This window comes from Cheilinus undulatus, linkage group 1 (genome assembly GCF_018320785.1).
Source record: "Cheilinus undulatus linkage group 1, ASM1832078v1, whole genome shotgun sequence".
NCBI lineage: Eukaryota > Metazoa > Chordata > Actinopteri > Labriformes > Labridae > Cheilinus > Cheilinus undulatus.
The window spans coordinates 24,316,246-24,334,489 of NC_054865.1; the positions used below are offsets into that span (position 1 = coordinate 24,316,246).

General features: G+C 37.9%; 1 protein-coding gene across 1 annotated transcript in view; it reads right to left on the reverse strand.

Annotated features, from left to right (window-relative positions):
- ush2a (Usher syndrome 2A (autosomal recessive, mild)) overlaps positions 1 to 17,931 on the reverse strand; it is a 300,866-nt gene extending 282,935 nt beyond the window's left edge. The window contains exons 1-4 of the mRNA XM_041790781.1: positions 17,350 to 17,931; positions 14,247 to 14,461; positions 13,952 to 14,164; positions 7,924 to 8,092 (exon numbers count right to left, since the gene is read on the reverse strand). Coding sequence (XP_041646715.1) covers positions 7,924 to 8,092; positions 13,952 to 14,164; positions 14,247 to 14,461; positions 17,350 to 17,931 — 1,179 coding nt within the window. The remainder of the gene's footprint in view (positions 1 to 7,923; positions 8,093 to 13,951; positions 14,165 to 14,246; positions 14,462 to 17,349) is intronic.
- Between the last annotated feature and the right edge of the window lie 313 nt (positions 17,932 to 18,244).

Genomic DNA, 18,244 nt, shown 5'->3' on the forward strand with positions numbered 1-18,244 from the left:
TATTCCCTCTATCATATTAGCACGGCTGCAGTGTGTCAAGGAAGTGATAGGAAGAGGAGGAGAGGAGAAAAGGAATAAAGAGAGGGAGAGAGAGAGGATGGAGAGGAGACACATTTGTTCTACTCATCTCAGCGCTAAAAGATACAATTACCTCTCACAGCATATTATCCATGTTTTATACCAGCCTAGGGCCCCATGCCTTTGCCTTGCCGCGCTCACCCTGTGTAAGGCCCATATTTTAACACTAGCTATGACAGTTTATTTAAGAAAAGAAAATTGTCCCCAGGGAGATGGAGAGGGGGAGAGAGAGAGTGTGTGTGTTAAGGAAAATGAGAGGGAAAGAGGGAAGGGCAAAGAAGGTGGAGGGGGAGAGACAATGAAAGGGGAAGGGAATGAGAGATAGATGTGGCAGAGAATGAGAGAATGGACGAGAGAGAAAGAGAGGGGAAGAGAGAGAGGAAATCATAGTAAAAGAAAGCAGGAGCAAAAGATAAAGAGAGAAAAAGAGAGAGAAGGGACATATACAAGATGACACACCAAGCTTTTAATAAGGACCATAAGTCTCTAACATCTTTTTCATTCTGAGATGTTCATGATTACACACAAGGATGGAGGAACACAGACAGCTCCACACAGCAAGAGAGGCAAGGAGGCATGCAGAAATAGAACTGAGAGACAAAGTTTAGGCACTGTTTACACCTTAGCATTATACCTCTCTCTATCTCTCTCTCACTCTGCGACCAGTCTGAATTACAACATGATTGATAAACGATCCATTCACAAACTTTAGTATACATGTTAAGGATGTAATGATACCTCAAGATACAATTTAAATAATTTATTAAAAAGTTACACGTGTAAGTCATTTCAATTGTTATTTTCTAAACTGTGAAGCAGAAACTGCATTTGTTCATCAGTAACCATAAAACCTCAAAAAATTAAAGCAGTACTCCCATTTTTCTTTTCTTTTTTTTTTTTTGCATTTTATTGACAGAGAATTTAAACAAAGGAATTCAATTCATTTATGAACTGACTGTAATCTTATGCCTTGAGAATCTTTAAAAAAAAAAAAAAAAGAAATTGTGATAAAACTGTAGTGTGAGCCCAACTCTGAAACAAATCTAAACCTGTTAAGTTGGTTGTGACATCTCTTAACAGTTTAGAGGAATATAGTGCTTTACACACTAACATAGGAGGATTGATTAACCATTTCAGACCACTGATTTAGTTGTTTGTTGGAGGACTTTTACATCTGCCTGAAAATCTTGGATATTGCTGTCAGATTTGGTTGTATAGGAAGACAATATACTGATCAGTTTCTGGTCTTAGTCTCAGGTCAGTGTGTATTTCTCCCATCAGATTTGATATTCATAATTTAGTTCTTATGGCAATCAAATGATGACAAAGTTTCTGACTAGGGAAGCATGACATCAGATTATTGCCAATATCCCACATGGCTATATTTATAAATCTATTTTAGCCGATATCAATATGCATATATATGTATATTCATAGTAAAGGCCTCATACTTCAGTGCTTAAAATTACACATTGAAGTTTAAGGATAAACAAAGAAACCAACATCTGTCCTTAGAGAACACTTCAATATTTAAGAAGTAGGCATGAACAAAGAAAAAGACGAATTTAAAGGTCTTTTGTTTCCACCTAAAATTCCACAAACTAATAAAAGTAAGTACAAATGGACATCTACCTTCAAAGAAGGCAATTTTTTTCAGCCAATACATTAGATGTAAATACTGGCCAAAATGTTCATATCTGCCATTACAATAAATTAGCTAATAGATAGTAAATATCTGCCAATTCCGATGCCATGCTTATAATTATGTGCATCCCTATTTCTAACCTATGCAATGTTACATCTTTGGTGTAGATGTTAACAGGGTAGAAAGGTTAAATTCAAAGTATTTATAGTGTCTTTGTTGGATCTTTTTTTTAAAGGAACCCTGCATATCAAGACATGTTGTCTCAACAAATCACCAGTAGGCTGCCATTCTGGTGTAGTGATTTCATTGGCTGCCTTGTTCTCCTTCCCACATCTTTTGGACTGTTTTCACTTCAGTCTACATTACAGTAACTTTTTCAATGTCCTCTTTGCTAAAACTGCACTTGAGTTTATAACATTAAAGATAATGAGGATGAGACTCCATTGGAGGAAGAACAATGCAGCCATACGGCATCGCTAACCTTCCTGTGGAAGGTTCAACCTTAAAACTTTTTTAATTCTAAACCCAAGTGTAGTTTTAGTTCAGAGAAAATTGAAGATAAACTGTCATGTAGACTGAAGTGAGAACAGTCCAAAAGATGTAAAAAGAAGAACCTTGCACCAAGACGACTCATCTTCCCATAATGCATTGCACAAAAATGGCAGCCAAAATGTAGCCAAACAAGTCATATGGACTAAAGTCTGTATGCCTTCAAATGCAGGGCCCCCTTCAAAGCACCCTGCAGCCCTTTAAACACTTATACACCCCTCCAGTAGGGATAAGAACCCTAACACAACTCCCAATAGTGCCTTGCTCTCACCATAAGGCCTGACTAACCACTCACTGGCATGACAAATAAATAAATAAGTGAATTTAAAGACAAAAAAAAACCCAGTCCACCACACATACACTCATTTTTCTCTCACTATGTAATTGATGCCAGTCTTTTGCCCTTTTGCCTCCTGTGCCAGCAGGCAGAAGGGCTACCGTAGAGGTGTCCACTTCACCCCTACACAACAACCTTGCCTCACCTTCACACATACGGACACAATCACAAACACTTACACACACAGATATACAGAATGTGCATTCAGAAAAGTACACATGGTATACTGAAACATGCACCAAAAGGTTTCTGCATTGACCACAGGTCATGCATCTCTGAATTTACAATAACAAACTTATTTTCATGTAGTCTAAAAATCTTTGTGAGGGTGGAGGTGGGATGGAGAGAAGCTCCACAGTTTTGCTTTTTGGTTAGAAAGCAACAAATACTAATCAACAATGTTTTCTGTTCAGCTCAGAGTACAATTAAAAGTACAGGTTGTCCTAAATATTTAGTGTAATACACTCATGTTTAATCCTTGTAAAACATTGCCTGTGTCAAACTTTGAGGAGGTGAGAGGTAAATAAAGACAAAGTAATAATTTTTCTACCACTTTCTACCCAGATAAGACATGGCATCCAACCAACATCTATTGGATGTTGGAGTTGGGAATCATATCAAATCCAAGTTGACTGGGTTCCAGAAACAGGTTTTTAAGTCAGAGTTACTAGTTTCTCTGAGTTGAAATCCTGATTTAGGGGACGCCCAGGATGATGTATACCCCGTGCATCTTGGAATTCCTGACTTTCAGAAGCTTTAAAAAGAACAGACCATCAGTCATATACTAACCAAACAATGGCAAAAGTAAAAAGAGAACAGTAATGTTGAAATTGTACAAATATTTTGGTAACATAGTTCTCTGACCTTTAGAAATATTATACTGAAGTAAATAATTACAACATCCCATGCTGACAACTCTGCAGGGGACTGACACCTACTTCTGGATTTTCTACCAGACTTAAAATACTATTTCACCACTCAGCTTTTATACATGCTTTGGATTTTCCCTTTACAATGAAAATGAATAAAACTGCTTAAAGTTTAAAACCTTTATAAGAACATTCACAAAATGTCTTAAAAATGGATTATAAAAACTGTTTAACGGAAGCATGCAAATGCAATGAAACACTTCTCACTGTTTCCTCACTGCAGTGGAGACAATATATGCAGCTCATTATTCTCCCTAAATTTCTGACCAAGCCTTCTTGTAGTCCTTGTGCAATCAGGGAACCATGAGATACTCAGAACACACCAAGAGAGCCAGTTAATGACACTTCGACAGCAGCCACCAGAACACCAGGTGTACTTATCTCTCCCTTTATCAAAGCAGTTGCAGACGGGGATGTAATACTTCTCAACACAGTTTAAAATCAATGCAGATATAGAAAACTTTTATCCTATTTTTTCATATATTAGAAATCATTGTGTTTTTGTACCTTAAGCCCAATATCCTAATACACTTTGCATCCTGAGTTAAGTGTTACCTTACATCACAGATTGATTATAAATTCTGCAGAAATTAGCAGGACAGTGATTCCAGCAATAAACTGACTAGGTAACATCACTTCACCACACTCAGCTCCCTCACTTCACTCATCCATCCTCCTCTCAGTCCCTCCCTCCCCGAGGCTACCTTTTCCTCCGCTACTCTTGACATCGTTACCATAATCAGATAAGACAACTACCTAGGGAGCACCAGCATCCCTGCAGCATCTTGCTCCTGGCACTGTGCGTGTGTACATTTGTGCCTGGGTGTGTGTGTCAGTGTGTGTGAATTGCTCCTGGCACTCGGAAAGACGTATTCCTTTTGACTGTCTTTTTTGTTTTTTTGATCTTTTCAAACCGACAGATGACTGGTGTGAGTGTGTGCTGTGTATGAATTAAAGGAGCCTAAATTATCCAGCTCCTGCATAGGGTAATGTCTGTATTGTGGCTGACAAGTCTGCTACAAATTACTGCTGAACTTTAAGTGTGTGCATATGTAAGTGTATGAGTGATAGAGTGAGGAGATAAGTGTGTGTGCATGCATGAAAATGTGAGTATGCGAATGGTGTTTGAGTGTCAAGGATGATTATGTTATTCTTGTGAATGGTCAAAGCAGATCACATCACCACACCATTAAACAAAAGGCAGTCTGATTCACAAGAATGCACAAAAACACACCTCCAAGCCACACCAGCACAACAGTTTAAGCAAAAAAAAAAAAAAAAAAAAACCTACAAGGCATTAGCTTTGTCTCTGTCAGCATCAGCCTCCATAAAGGCTCAAACCCATACAGATACAGTCAAAGCTTTCTGTTAGTACCCTGCCTTCTTATTGTCCATGTTTCTGCAGGTTCTCTAGAAGCTCACAGACAAGGACTAGTGGTGTAAAGATAATCCGATATGGATCAGTTAACCAATCTTGACGTCGGCGGTCAGTTTGTTTGTACTGTTACTGGGATTAATAAGCTAAGGAAGTTACAAGTACAGAAGGATGAACACGTACCAGTAAAACCTCATTTTAATATTTATCTCCCAATTTAATGTCAAAGTAAGACACCTGGGCAAGTGGGTGTGATGAAAACTTTCTTAACATAATTTCAAAATGTTAGTACAGGAGGCCTGGCATTTAGTCTGATTCTATAATAATAAAATAAAGTTCTATAATAATCAGATTGTACCGGATCGAATCAGACTGAACAGAATCAAATAGGATTGGACCGAATCGTTCTGTATTTTGATTAATTGTCAGTGAATGGAATCGCAGTCTGTGAATCGAGATTTGAATCGAATTGTTTTGAGAAGGACAGATTCACACCCCTGATAAGGACCGAATGTTGCAATACCACCAGTGATCATGGGGGCAGTGTTGAGCAATATAGCCAACTGTTCAAGCCAGAGTAGCAAAACAACTACGACATAACAGCTGGTAACAAAATTCATCTTTCATTCCTGAAACATTGATACCAAGCTTACACAGACCAAGTTTCATATGTTTAGGGTTTTTTAAACGGAACACAACATCCCAGTACAATCCCTCACCAATAAATAACTTTCCTGTTTTTCTGAGTCTCCTCAAAGATCTAAGCAGACAAAGCAAGAAGATATTTTGATAACACATAATAAAGTAAGCAAAAATAACAACCAAACAAAAAAAAACATCCTGTGTGTATGTCAACCATAGACAACAGATAACATGTAAAATTACTTGGGTTTCAGAAGGTTTGCAGTTTTCCATAGGACTTCCAGGTTTTTGAAATATTGTCTGTGTAGGTGTCTGATCAAATGAGTGTGCCCCTTGCCCCAGCAGCTGTGCCAAAACAGATGTTCTTCCCTATAATTACCACCAGCTTGTTGGGAGGGAAAGATTAAGATGGACTGAGAATGAAAGAGAAACACAAAACAGAAAAGAGGATAAAGAGACAGTTTGTGATTAAAAAAACAGACATTGGGCCCTATTTTGATAGCATGAAGGGTGCTGTCTAAAACATGTGGGTGTGCTGTCTACATTTTGTTATTTACACAGTCTACAATCTGGGTGCAATAAGAAGCACAGAGGTTGTATTAAGTTGCTTGATTCTTTAGTAATGTGTTTTGGGCGTATCTTGATTTAAACCAGTGTCAGCTCTAATCCTTTTGGCAGCCAGGTGTGCCTGCAAATTGAATCATATATATCTACATAGCAGAATTCATTATTTTTTCTAAAACAGACCAAATCTTGGTTGACTTATTTAACCTCTCTCCTGCAATTGTGACTCTGAAAACAAAGAACGCACACAAGACAAAGTATGAATGATCAGGGTTTCAGCTGCATGTAATTGATTGTGGCGCACCGCCACACCAAAATAAAAGCCGCCATGCCTTCAGAATAATGATCTTTTTTTTCAGATGTTAAAAATGTAAATTATATTGTATGAATGGATCCATATAAACATAAAGTCTATATGCGCACATTTACGTACCGTAGTAAGAGTTTGAAACTGTTATCATGAAATGTGACACTGCTGCAAGTAACTTAATTTTGAAAAACGAACACTGGAGTTTCTACTTCCTGTCTGTAGTGTATAGGCAAAGCCTTCCCCCACAATTTAAAAAAATCCCAGAGGAAACCCTGATAATGTTCATGCAAATATTAAAGGTATATTACACAAAAGCAGTCTCACAACATCAGAAAAAATCAAAAAGATACAGAAAGCACTTCTGCATTGTACGCTGAAGTGTTACTTAATCAATCATATAAAATTACAGATACACTACGTTAATTCATCTTCTGTGAGCACAACATCAAATAAAAGTAGGGTGTAAACAATTATTTTATTGTTTTCTGTCCTGGAAATCTTAACTTTATTGTAATGCATTTACAGAAAACACTAGTATGTCTATTTATATCTCAGAGCAATTTTATTGGTGGCACTTTAAATTATTATATAATTTTTTATAAATACAACTCTGTGTTGCATGATAGCATGTAAGTTTCTGTGCTTTTTTCAGATATATTTTTATGTCTTTATTGACAGAAGAAGTCAGTGGATAGAATCAGAAATAGGGATGAGAAAAAGGGGGATTGAAATGCTAGAAATGGTGTCACAGACTCGAATACATACCACCAGTGTACATGGGATGCACCTTAAACCATTGGGCCATCTACACCCCGAGTGCATGTGCTTTTTCATGCTCTAGATGCATGCTGTCTCTCATTACTCTGTCTCATTAAAAACATGATTTGAATTCAACAGCAAATGTACAAATTTTAAACTTCAGAGTAGGTATTCTGTATGTAAAAAGAACCTCAAACAAGTCTAGCTGCCCCTTAAAAAGTTTTGGATCCTCCACATAGCAGGAATATACTGCACCACAAACTTTAGAGAAGGCTTAAGGTGTTCTAAGGTGCAGGTTTTTTCGCATCCTAATGATGGGAAAGCACCAGCTTTCTACCTGACCACTCTTCAATTGAAAGGCAAAGACAAACCCCAGCACTAACAGAAACACAGGTTAATTCACTATTTAAAGAATGTGGACTCTTGATGTACAAATGACAACTCAGGTAGCAAGCAAAAGTGAGTAAAGGTATGAAAGACACCTGCCATGCATGCCAAGATGCTTTGCACCAGGTCTACAATAAGGCCCTTTTTGTTTTCATACCTGTGTGACATCTGTAAACACAAACCTGATAATGCTTTTCACGCAAAGCAATTTAATTAACTTAAATGCACTATAAACCTATGAATGCACAGAAGCTTACATTATTTTTCTTCCTCATAGTGACTCATAATAGTATGTTTAACATGACAGTCATATCCCAAAACCAGGATCCCAATTCAGAGATTTCTTACCTGTAGAACAAGGTGAGTCCACCTCTCCAGTGTGAGCCTCCCCTCTGTCCTGAAGCTGACTGCCAGAGGAGTCTGACTGCTGGCCTGACCATATCGCAGGACGACAGCCTGACCCGACAGTGTCACAGAAAAAATCAACTGCTCCCTTGAACTCTTTTCCAGCAACATCCTGGAGAAAACAAAGACACAAACACACCCAATAAAAAACACAATTACTTCAGCAGACAGTTACACAGACCATTTAAAATTCTGACATACATATAAATACATTGTGTAGCTAAAATAAAAGTAAGGGAAAGAAGCAACTGTGAAACTCATGGAGACCTGCTCCTCCAGTCTCTCATTCTGACATTTATACATGGAATATCAATATTTTACATGACTGTTAGCCTTCAGCTGCGACACTGGCTGCAGACACCACGTGTCATATTAACCACCATCACTGACATTTTATGGGAAATCATGGCTTTTACGAACCAAGAGCTGTACACCCCATAAATCATTTTAGATGTATGTATGATGAAAAAGATCGCACTGGGTATTCGTTTATGTCTGCGCTTTAACATAAGTGAGTTTCTGAAGGGGGAAGAAAAGGAAAAAATAGGAAAGAAAGAGGTAAGACAGTTAAAGCCAAAACAGATGAACAGAATATGTCTTAATAAAATAACTAAATTATACTGATATATGGGCCAAAAACTTCATGAGATAAAAGTGTGTAAAGTTTTGATTTTGTAGATGAAGACTTGATTTGAAATATGTCTGCAGATTACCATTGATGTTATTATTGGGCTTGATTCCCTCTCCCTCCCGATTATAGGAAACAAACTCCAAACTTTTGTTGGTTTGTAAAGACTATCTTACTGGGGTTTCTTGTGATGTGAGGCAGGGATGAATGACAGGATCTTAGATGATGTAGCATTATAATGTGTTGTGTTGAAAATCTGCCAAAGCAGATAATATTAGCATCATAATATTAGTCTTTAGCTCCTTGATTTCTAAGTAGAAAGTTTTCAGAAAACAGTCATGGCTATAATTCTTTGCCCTGTTTTTCGTTTACTTCAAAATGATGTTTAACTATGAAAGATTTTTAAGTTTTCAGGATCTAGAGGTGAAACTTTGGTTATTTTTGAAAGGAACTATAAGTGTGCTAAGTTTGTTTTGATCATGTTCACCACGAGAACAAAACTGATTAATCATTAAACATCTTCCATCGTGTGTGAGTCTCTGATTTGTCATTACCTGTTTAGATTTTTGAAAATTTTTTAGGCTGGTCCAGTCTTTCATGCATTTCATGCAATATGTCATCCATGTAGAGGAAGTGTAACTAAACGAAACTAAAATAAATGTCCATGAAAATGGACTCCACAATTAATATAAACTAACTGTATTGACAGTTTGTAGAACTGAAGCTATGGTGGAGTAAAAACTGCAGTTTGAATGAACAGGTGGCAGGCTCTGTTCATTGTTCTGAGGAGGGAGGGATGTAAAATCACAGAGAGAGGGAGAGACAAAAAGAGAGGGGCGAGGAGAGATGGACAGAGGTGAGGATAGAGACCTCCTTTCATCTGGCTGCTTTGATGGCAGCCATGATCGTCTCTACAACAAAAGACTGATAGCCAACGACAGGGACAGAAAGAGGGAGAGAGAGTCGGGGAGAGATGTTACCTCCATTCAGCCCTACAGGTGTCATGTTCCGTAGACCAAGACAACAAGAACGGTCTGTCATCTCAGTCCCCCGACACACAACCTCACAAACAAAATCACAGTATAAAAGTGAAAAAGGAGTGATATGATCTCTGTCTGTACTCCCTCTCAGAGTTTTACTTTACTGATACAAACATTTAAAATGAACTTCCACTCAGTTATGAGAATACAAATAAAGTCTGCCTAGTGTGGCTCTGGGTCTCTCTTTAGTTTTGTCCCCACTTCAAAGATTTTAGATATTTTTATCTTTTCAGCTCATTGTGAAATATTTGAATGCTGATAAACTTCATCACATAGAAGTCCAGCAATACCACAATTAAAAGATTTGTATAATTTAAAGGGATTATTTTGGTTTCTCACTAAGTCATTTCTTCTCTCTTTTTTCCAAAAAGCCAACCATGTCAAAGCATTTTAAACTGTAGTTATTTTTATAGCAAGTTACTGCCAGATTTTTTTGTAACCAAGCACCACTCTAATCATCACAGTTTGTAAAGAGGGTAAGGGTTAGGATAACAGGTAGACTGGTAATCCATTTATGAAAAATACGTTTGAAGGCAGTGTGGAATCTGACCTATGTAGTGCTATTTAAGTCAGATAAGGATTTAACCCTTAGAAGTCCACAGGCTTTATTCACTATGTTCTCAATACTTTTCTTTTCACAATATAAACCATTCATAAACAGTTAACCATGTTTGCTATCATTGTCTCAGCAAAACCTCAACTTTATGGAATGAAGACTGTTTTCTTCACTGTAACTCACTGTATTACATATAAAACCTCAAAAAACACACAAAAAAATCATAAAACAGATTCTCAAAAGTTGCTATTTAAAAAAAAGATATCAAAACATGATGATGTTGTAATTTCAAGAGTTAGACATTTAGAAAATGCAGTAAAATTACACATAAAATTGGAAAATTACACTTAGCTAAAAATGAATATTTTTACAAGGGCTGGACCATTAATCAAAATCGAGATTAAATCACAATATGTCCTACCACAATTTTCAAATTGCAGGAGGGGCAATATTTCTTTAACCTGAAATGTGCTTTAAAAATACCTGTACATTACCTTTTTTGATGCAGAGATGTTATACTCCACAAAGGGCTTGACATTAACTTTTTTGCCGACTAGCCACTGTGGCTAGAGGTTTTCCACAGTTACTAGCCAGACTAAATTTCTCTAGCCATGATTATATTGTTGGGAAGTAAAATTTCATATTATTAAGGTTGGCTATGGCCACTAAAATTAACTAGATTTACAGTCTTTTGAAATGCAAATGAACACTCTACTTCCAAATTTCAAGCATTTTTCCCTCGTCCAACTTTGAAAAAACACAATTGACTCATAAATGTGAGATGAAAGCCCCTGCATCTGTGCCCTGGCTTAGCCACTTTGCGGTTATATTGGGGATTTACTTGCAAATCTGATTAATCCCAGATAAGCTATTTCAAAAACACTGGTGCTAACAGCTAAGCACAGGTAGAGTGAAGCATAGGTTTGACTGATAAATTTAACCTGCCAAAGCAGCTAGTTGGAGTAACTGTGGTGCCTGCCACGGCTGAAATCCATGCAGGTTGGCAGGTGTGAATGTCAGGCCCTTGCTCTACATATCATTCAGAAATTTAATTACTGTATCAATATTTTGTAGAATAATTTGCAAACTCTCCTTTTTGTATATTTTTTCTTATTAAAATGAGAAAGATATAGTCATCATTCACTTTGATATAACAATTCATATTAAATTGAAGAAGTCAAAATGATCACAATTAGATTTTCAAAATTGTTCAGCCTTGGGTTAGTCTACCAAATATTGTGTATTTTATAATAAAGATAAATTTATTGCTTGTTCATTGAAAAATACATAAGCCTAGGAACTTAAAAAATATTTGTATATCAAATTGAAATTGCAATATTTGGGAAAAAATTCGCAATTAGATTATTTTCCAAAATCATTCAGCCCTCATTTTTACACAGAATACGTAATTATTTAGGTATTTTTGTCCACTAAACAATGTCCATATTTAGAACATTTTTTCTTAATTATGCAGAGAACAAAATGGCATTCTTTGTATTCTACGACTGTGAGGAGTTCTCAAGCAGTGCAATTTTAACATGAAAAGATGTATAATGGAGCCAAAATCAAGCTAAGTGAAGAAAAAACAATGTTATTCACAGAAGATTTTTTTCCTTTTGCAATTGTCCCTCTGTACAATAATTTAGTTATAAGGAGTATTAAATTACATGGACTGCATTTTATAGAATGAATGATTGGTAGATAGCAAAAATATAAGGAGATTTTTTTTCCTTAAAAAAATGCCATAAAATGCCAAAGTTGTGAAAAAAAAATTCCAGCACCAGACCTGTCCAGTGTGGATCACTGTACCCCATGTCAGTACAAACCATTTAGGAAAATAATCTTGTGATTTTTTTACCCCCAACAGTGATTGCATATGCAATTATCTTTTAAGTTGCTTGTCTTATGTATTTTGCAACAGACACAAGCAATAAATCATTCTATAATAAAACACAATCAGGCCCACTCTAAGCAAGAGGGAGTTTTGCCACCCCTCAGTTTGCAGCTATAGACAACAAGAAACAACACATCAACCCCGAGGTCACAGAACACAGGCCTTGTTTTGTTCCGGACGGTCAGAAAAAGACAAAAAGTCCTGAAATGCATCAAAATGTACAGTGCCTCAAGCACAAATAGCACTTTAATATCTGTTATATCTTAATCTTAAAGTGTTCACGAAAGCGTTAGCTTCTCTTACAGACAGTAAGCAGAGGTGATAAGAGACTGAGGTTTTGATGACCATCAAACTTCTGATTTGGTGAAGCTGCTTGCCTCTCCTTGACTTAAAGACATGGCTGAGGGTTTATCAGTCTGTAAACATAACTATGGACTCGGCGTTTCATGTGGAGGCAAAGTAGCATCATCTCCGCTGATGCTAGTGGCACTTGCAGCTGCTGCCACTTTGAGAACTTCAGAGGTTGAGCCATCCTTATTCAAGTTTCCTAGATCAACAAATCAAATAGAATTTGCAGATATCCGATATGCCAATATCAAAAAAATAATTTTAGCAGATACCGATATCGATACTTAAATGTAGTTCAGACCTAAAGCTTCAGTCCTTCACACACAATTTTTTGTTTGAGGATGAACAAATTAACAAATTCTAGTCCTTAAAACACACTTTAAGATGTAAAGAATCAAGATGAATAAAGAAAAATACTACAGCTGAATTAAGTATGTTGGTCCAGCCTCAAAATCCACCAAATTATTTGTTCATGAGGCCAATAGTTTCAGCTAGCATGGGCAGATTTTATAGCCAAAATATCAGTTGTAATTATCTGCAGCAGTTTTCATATCTGCTGCTACCGATATCATACTGATAATATTGTGCCTCCCTAGAATTCATGTTTAAAACAAAAACGAAACGTTAGATTTGTCCAACCATTGCACCATATAGAACACCTTTAAACACTGAAGTTGTGACAAAAAATGCTAACAGAAATAAACTATTTTGCTGATTTTCCAAAGTGTTATCTTCAAGTATTTCTAGTTATCTTTGTTGCCTCACAATGCCTGTTGTAAGAACAACCTCACAGGGATTTTGTCTATTTTTTGTGACATGACAGAGCACCTGAAGATGTTGGAGCATTCAGCTGTAAGTGCTACACAAGGATGGAGATAGGGTTGCAAGTACAAGCAAGTGATCTGTTTGTGTGCCTATGCTTCTTGTGCTGCTTGTATGTTTGAGAGTGTGCTTGTGATTGTAATCTGATATCTGAGAGTGTAACTCTGCACCACTGAAAGCCTGGATGTAACACACCAGCACTCTCATTCCCTGCCACTCAAAGACAACATGGCGGTGGATTTTTGGCAACATCTCCTGATAGTGATACTGACCAGACCAGACCTGACCTGGGGACTCTTTGTTATAAGATCCATATCACAGGACTTTCACTTTGTTTTCAATATTGAAGATGTATAATGTATCACATCAGATCAGACATTTGATTGTACATCAAGGTAGCAGTGAGAAGTACATGAAAAATTTTCCTCATAATGCATATTTGATTTTTTTTCTATTACTGAGGTTCTTTAGCCTGTTCTTATCAATGTCCCATACATAAACACATTAGAAGTTAGAGTTACGCTTATGTGTGCTTCTTTTAGACATTTTTCAAATGGTGTAAACAAAAGAATAAAGTGTTTTGCCTATAGCTTAGAAAGAAGACAGCCTTAGTTAAGAGAAGTTAAATTAGCATTTTGCCCCATAATCTCCAAGTAAATACTGAATCAGAAAATCAAACTCACATTTCTCCAGGAGAACTTGGTTTTATCCACAAAGCCAAGGTAAGGGAACCTAATGCTCCAAGTCTCTGTGATGGAGGAGAGACCAGACATCCACCTCGGATTTGTTGAAACAGCACGCTACTGGACCTGCCAGAAACCCCTTCAGACCTAGTAGTGGTTCCGATCTCAACCCCAGGACGTGGGTCATGACTGTCTTCGACTACACAGGTACCCCTGGTGGAAAAAGGTTCAAGTTAAAAAATATTTACATAGCCCTCATAAACAAGTAACTATCATCACTACAAACTTGATCTACCTGTGTGCAGGAAGCAGCAGTGGAGCATAGGGAGGTGTGGAGGATCTATAGGGGCAGTCCTGGACACAGAAGGCTTGATAACAGTTCATCAGTTCAGTGTGGGATGACGGTGACTGACAGTAGCTGCTCCGCTCTGGAACCCCACAGGTGGAACAAGCCGGAGATGTGGACACGGGTTTGAAGGCAGCAATGTTCTCCATTTGTGGGAAATTTCCCTGAGAAAGAAGATGGTTTAACAAGGATTATAATTCTATTGATCCTAGGGCTTTTGAGCCCTTTTTAATCAAATAACAATCACTGTACATTTCTATTTCAGTCTAGTCAAGTCTTGAAAATAAAATAAATGTACTGGGCTCTAGAATTGCTAATGTTGGTTGTCAGACATTCTGTCGTGAATACGGTTGTGTACGCTGTACTCTCCCCCTCTTGTAGTATTCATGACCAGTAGAGTGCTCTGAATTTACAAAGTGTTTCAAAAAATCTGAACATATTGGCAGTTTAGCACTAAACATTGGCTTTTATGTTTACAGAAGTGAGGCATGTTGTCGGCTTTTAAAAGAGATTACTGTGGTAGGAAGACTGACTAAACCCGGGAATACATTATACAATTTCAAGCCATCTCTATAACAGTCATAGTGGAAAGTCAGCTCACACTGTTCGACTGAATCATTTAAACACACGATCATCATGGGTCCAATGGTCGTGCACGACTAGAGGGCTCACACTGTGAATTCGGGATGGACTGTGACAAACATCGTTGAACTTTCTTTTGAAAAACTCTGAGGTTGAAATCGTGTAGTCATATCTTCTCTCTCTCTCACAAACACACTTTTTCTCTCTCACTCTATCTCTCTCCCCACTCACACATAAAAAGCATTGCCAGCAAGCACATCTATTTGCTAAATAATAAATATCAGTGGGAGGTCTGTGGGTAGGTCTAATTCATGCTTGTTTATTTCCTTTATTACAAGGAAGACACATTAAAGTGGCATTTCAGCTGTTTTCATGGTGATTTAAGAAAAAAATATTGAACATGCGAAAAAACCATCTGACCAGTCAGGATCAGATGGTTGGCTGTGGTTGGGGACATGGTCGGCCAACGTGTCCCCTGGTACACTGCACAATAAACGACACATGGTCCGACTCCATGTCTCCCAGACTTCCAGGTGAGTCTTGCAACTACAAATTTATGTCTAAATCTGCTGAAATCCTACAGTGTATGCCAGGTTTAAGCAACAAAATTCATAAGGCTAAGTGGCAAGTCCACATCTTTCCTCTTAGCTTCTTTAGTCTGATAAATGAACAATTCTGGTCCACAACTGACCACGCAAGGAAACTTATTTTGTAGAGATATCAGGGTAAAATCGCTGAGGTGCCATCTGATCCATTAGCCCGAGCAGAGACTAACTTGGAGTTTCCCAAACTCTCGCTCCTCTCTTGTGATGTTTTTAGGGCCCGAGCATCTACCTAGGGTCGGAGAGAGCCCTATTGTTTCTGTACTTTTCACCACTTCAAGGTCTGTTTTGAGGGCCTAACATGCCCGAAAGCTCATCAAACTTTCCCAAAACTGCCCCCCTGCAGAAACAGCCATCTGATGGTGAAACAGTGCAAGTCCATCACACAGTCACCTCTGGGAGGGCGCAAAAGTGAGATAGGGCCCTGGGTAAGACCTTCACGCATGAATATCAGTAAATATTTATCGTGATTAGACCAAAAGAAAAAGAAAAACAGAACTAGGAACCAAACTACAAATGACGAAAGATCAAAAGTTTGCATTTTTGGCGTCTGTATTGTCATTTTTCCATTCTACTTCAATGAAAAACAGTTGAACCATAACTACAAGCTTATAGTTTCTATTCAGTGGAACCTACAAGCCATTTCTGTAGAAGACAATTAATAACTTTCTGTAGCAGGAAATGAAAATGTGTAAATAACATAATTAAGAATAGCATTAATCAGACTAAATCAAACAGACTTTTCCCTCTATGTCTGCTACATGTAATAACTTAAGGTTGGGTGATGGAGCATCTTATCTGTTCCTAAACTTAAAGTTTCTGTAATGGCATTTTTCATCTTTACAGTACTATCTTTACTATTTATTTCTAACAGAGGCTTTACTTCTGACAGTCTTACTTTGATATTGGGTTGCTCCAACCATTCTCTGACCCTTCCCTCTACTTTACAACAACCCCTGAGGTTTGATATGGTTGCAAAGAGAATTACATGGAAAGACTGGACATCAACCTCCCCTCTTTGTTTTAAAAATTGTTTAAATGACAAAATCTCTTGCCTGTATCCTGAAGAAATCAGGTAATCTTTGCCTGACTCTCATCCAAACTTTCTTGATATCTGGGTCTTTTTCAATGATATATAAGGAAGGAGAAAAGTCAAACTGGTAACTGACTGTGTCGGAAAGTTTTGTATTGTATCTTAATTCACTTTCTCACCGTGAGCTGCATTGTTGGATGCATGCTGGTCTTTGCTCTTTGGTTGTCTCATGCCTTGCTCAGCTGAGTACAGCCTGGGACTGATGGACGCTTCACACGACCTTCATTTGATTCACATACATAACTTTCCACTGGACTGACATGGGCACATTCACTTTTGTTTCTTGTTTCATATTTTGGGGGCAGTTTGTCTTTTTTTCTCCTGTTGTTGTTTTTGGTATTTTGTATTTGATTTTCTGTGATTTTTTGTTTTTGTCAAATGTATTTATAACAACACAAAATGTCCATAAATAAAATGCATCTTTAAAAAAATTATGATATGTATCCATTAAGATGATCCAGTGCACTGGTATTGTGCACACTGACTCACCATTAACACTAAGAAGACATTTTTGTTACTGATCCCTAATTAGTAAAATTGTATCACTTTTATTTTTCTGCTATGACAAAATCATGTCTGCTGTTGAATACTGGACACTTTAGCAGAGCAGAGCCAGCTTTCATGTTATTACCAACAAGTGCAGGTTTTCTATTTCATGCTAACTCTCTGCTTTGAAAAGGCCTGCTTAATAGTCATTACATGAGTCGTACAGAGTACATTGTTAGGGATAATGTTGGAATATTTGAAAAAAGGGGCCCTTGACAGCCATTCTTACCTGTGATGATGCAGGTGTCGCACACATGCTGTAGAGGAGGAGAGTTATCCAGAGGAAGATGCGATGTGGCTTCATCCTTGTCATAATGTTTTTCCCTCTCTTTAGGTCTCCTTTGGGAATGCTTTTCAAGTGAACTGGAACACAAGCAGGCCACGTCTGCCTTTCCTCCAGCATTTTCTCCCTGTGCTTGACTTCACCTTGTAACAGATTCCCAGAGATATTCATGCTGTTCTTGTTATCGCCTTTCACACATTTTGTCAAAAATATTTGGTTTTCCTTTTGGCATTTATTCCTTAAGTCACGCTGCTCCTCACATCTGTTTCTATTCATCTTCTCTCTGTTGACTCGTCTGCTCCATGCTGGTCTCCTTTTTCTCTCCTTTACGCCTCTCTCTTCTTTCCTCAGTTCCATCCATTTTTGGCCTATGACCTCCCCGGATCCTAGTGAGGAAAGGAGCATAGTCTGAGGTTCCAGAATCCCAGACAGGGGTTCTAGAGCATTCCCAGAAGCAGGGAGATGTTCTCGAACCTGGATTTCTTTCGGAAACCTTCCTGCAGCGCTTGAATAAGTGATGACTGTCATGGTTTCATGGTTCCAGGGTTACAGGGACATATTTTACAGGCCAGTGCCCCTAGGGTGAGGCTGCAAAGCTTAGCTCTCTGTTACACTGTCACCGTCACCCACACAAACAGCCACACACACACACAAACTACAACCAAAGCCTTGAAATGATAGGTAGGATTTCACAATCTAGAGAGGGGAAAGAGAGAAGGAAAGAGAGACGTGGTCAGACCAAAATCCAACATGAGACAAATCTGAGGAGAGTGAAATGTCATGCAGGCTATTCCCTAACCAAAGCCTACACTATCATGTACAGCTTGATGGAGGCACAGCT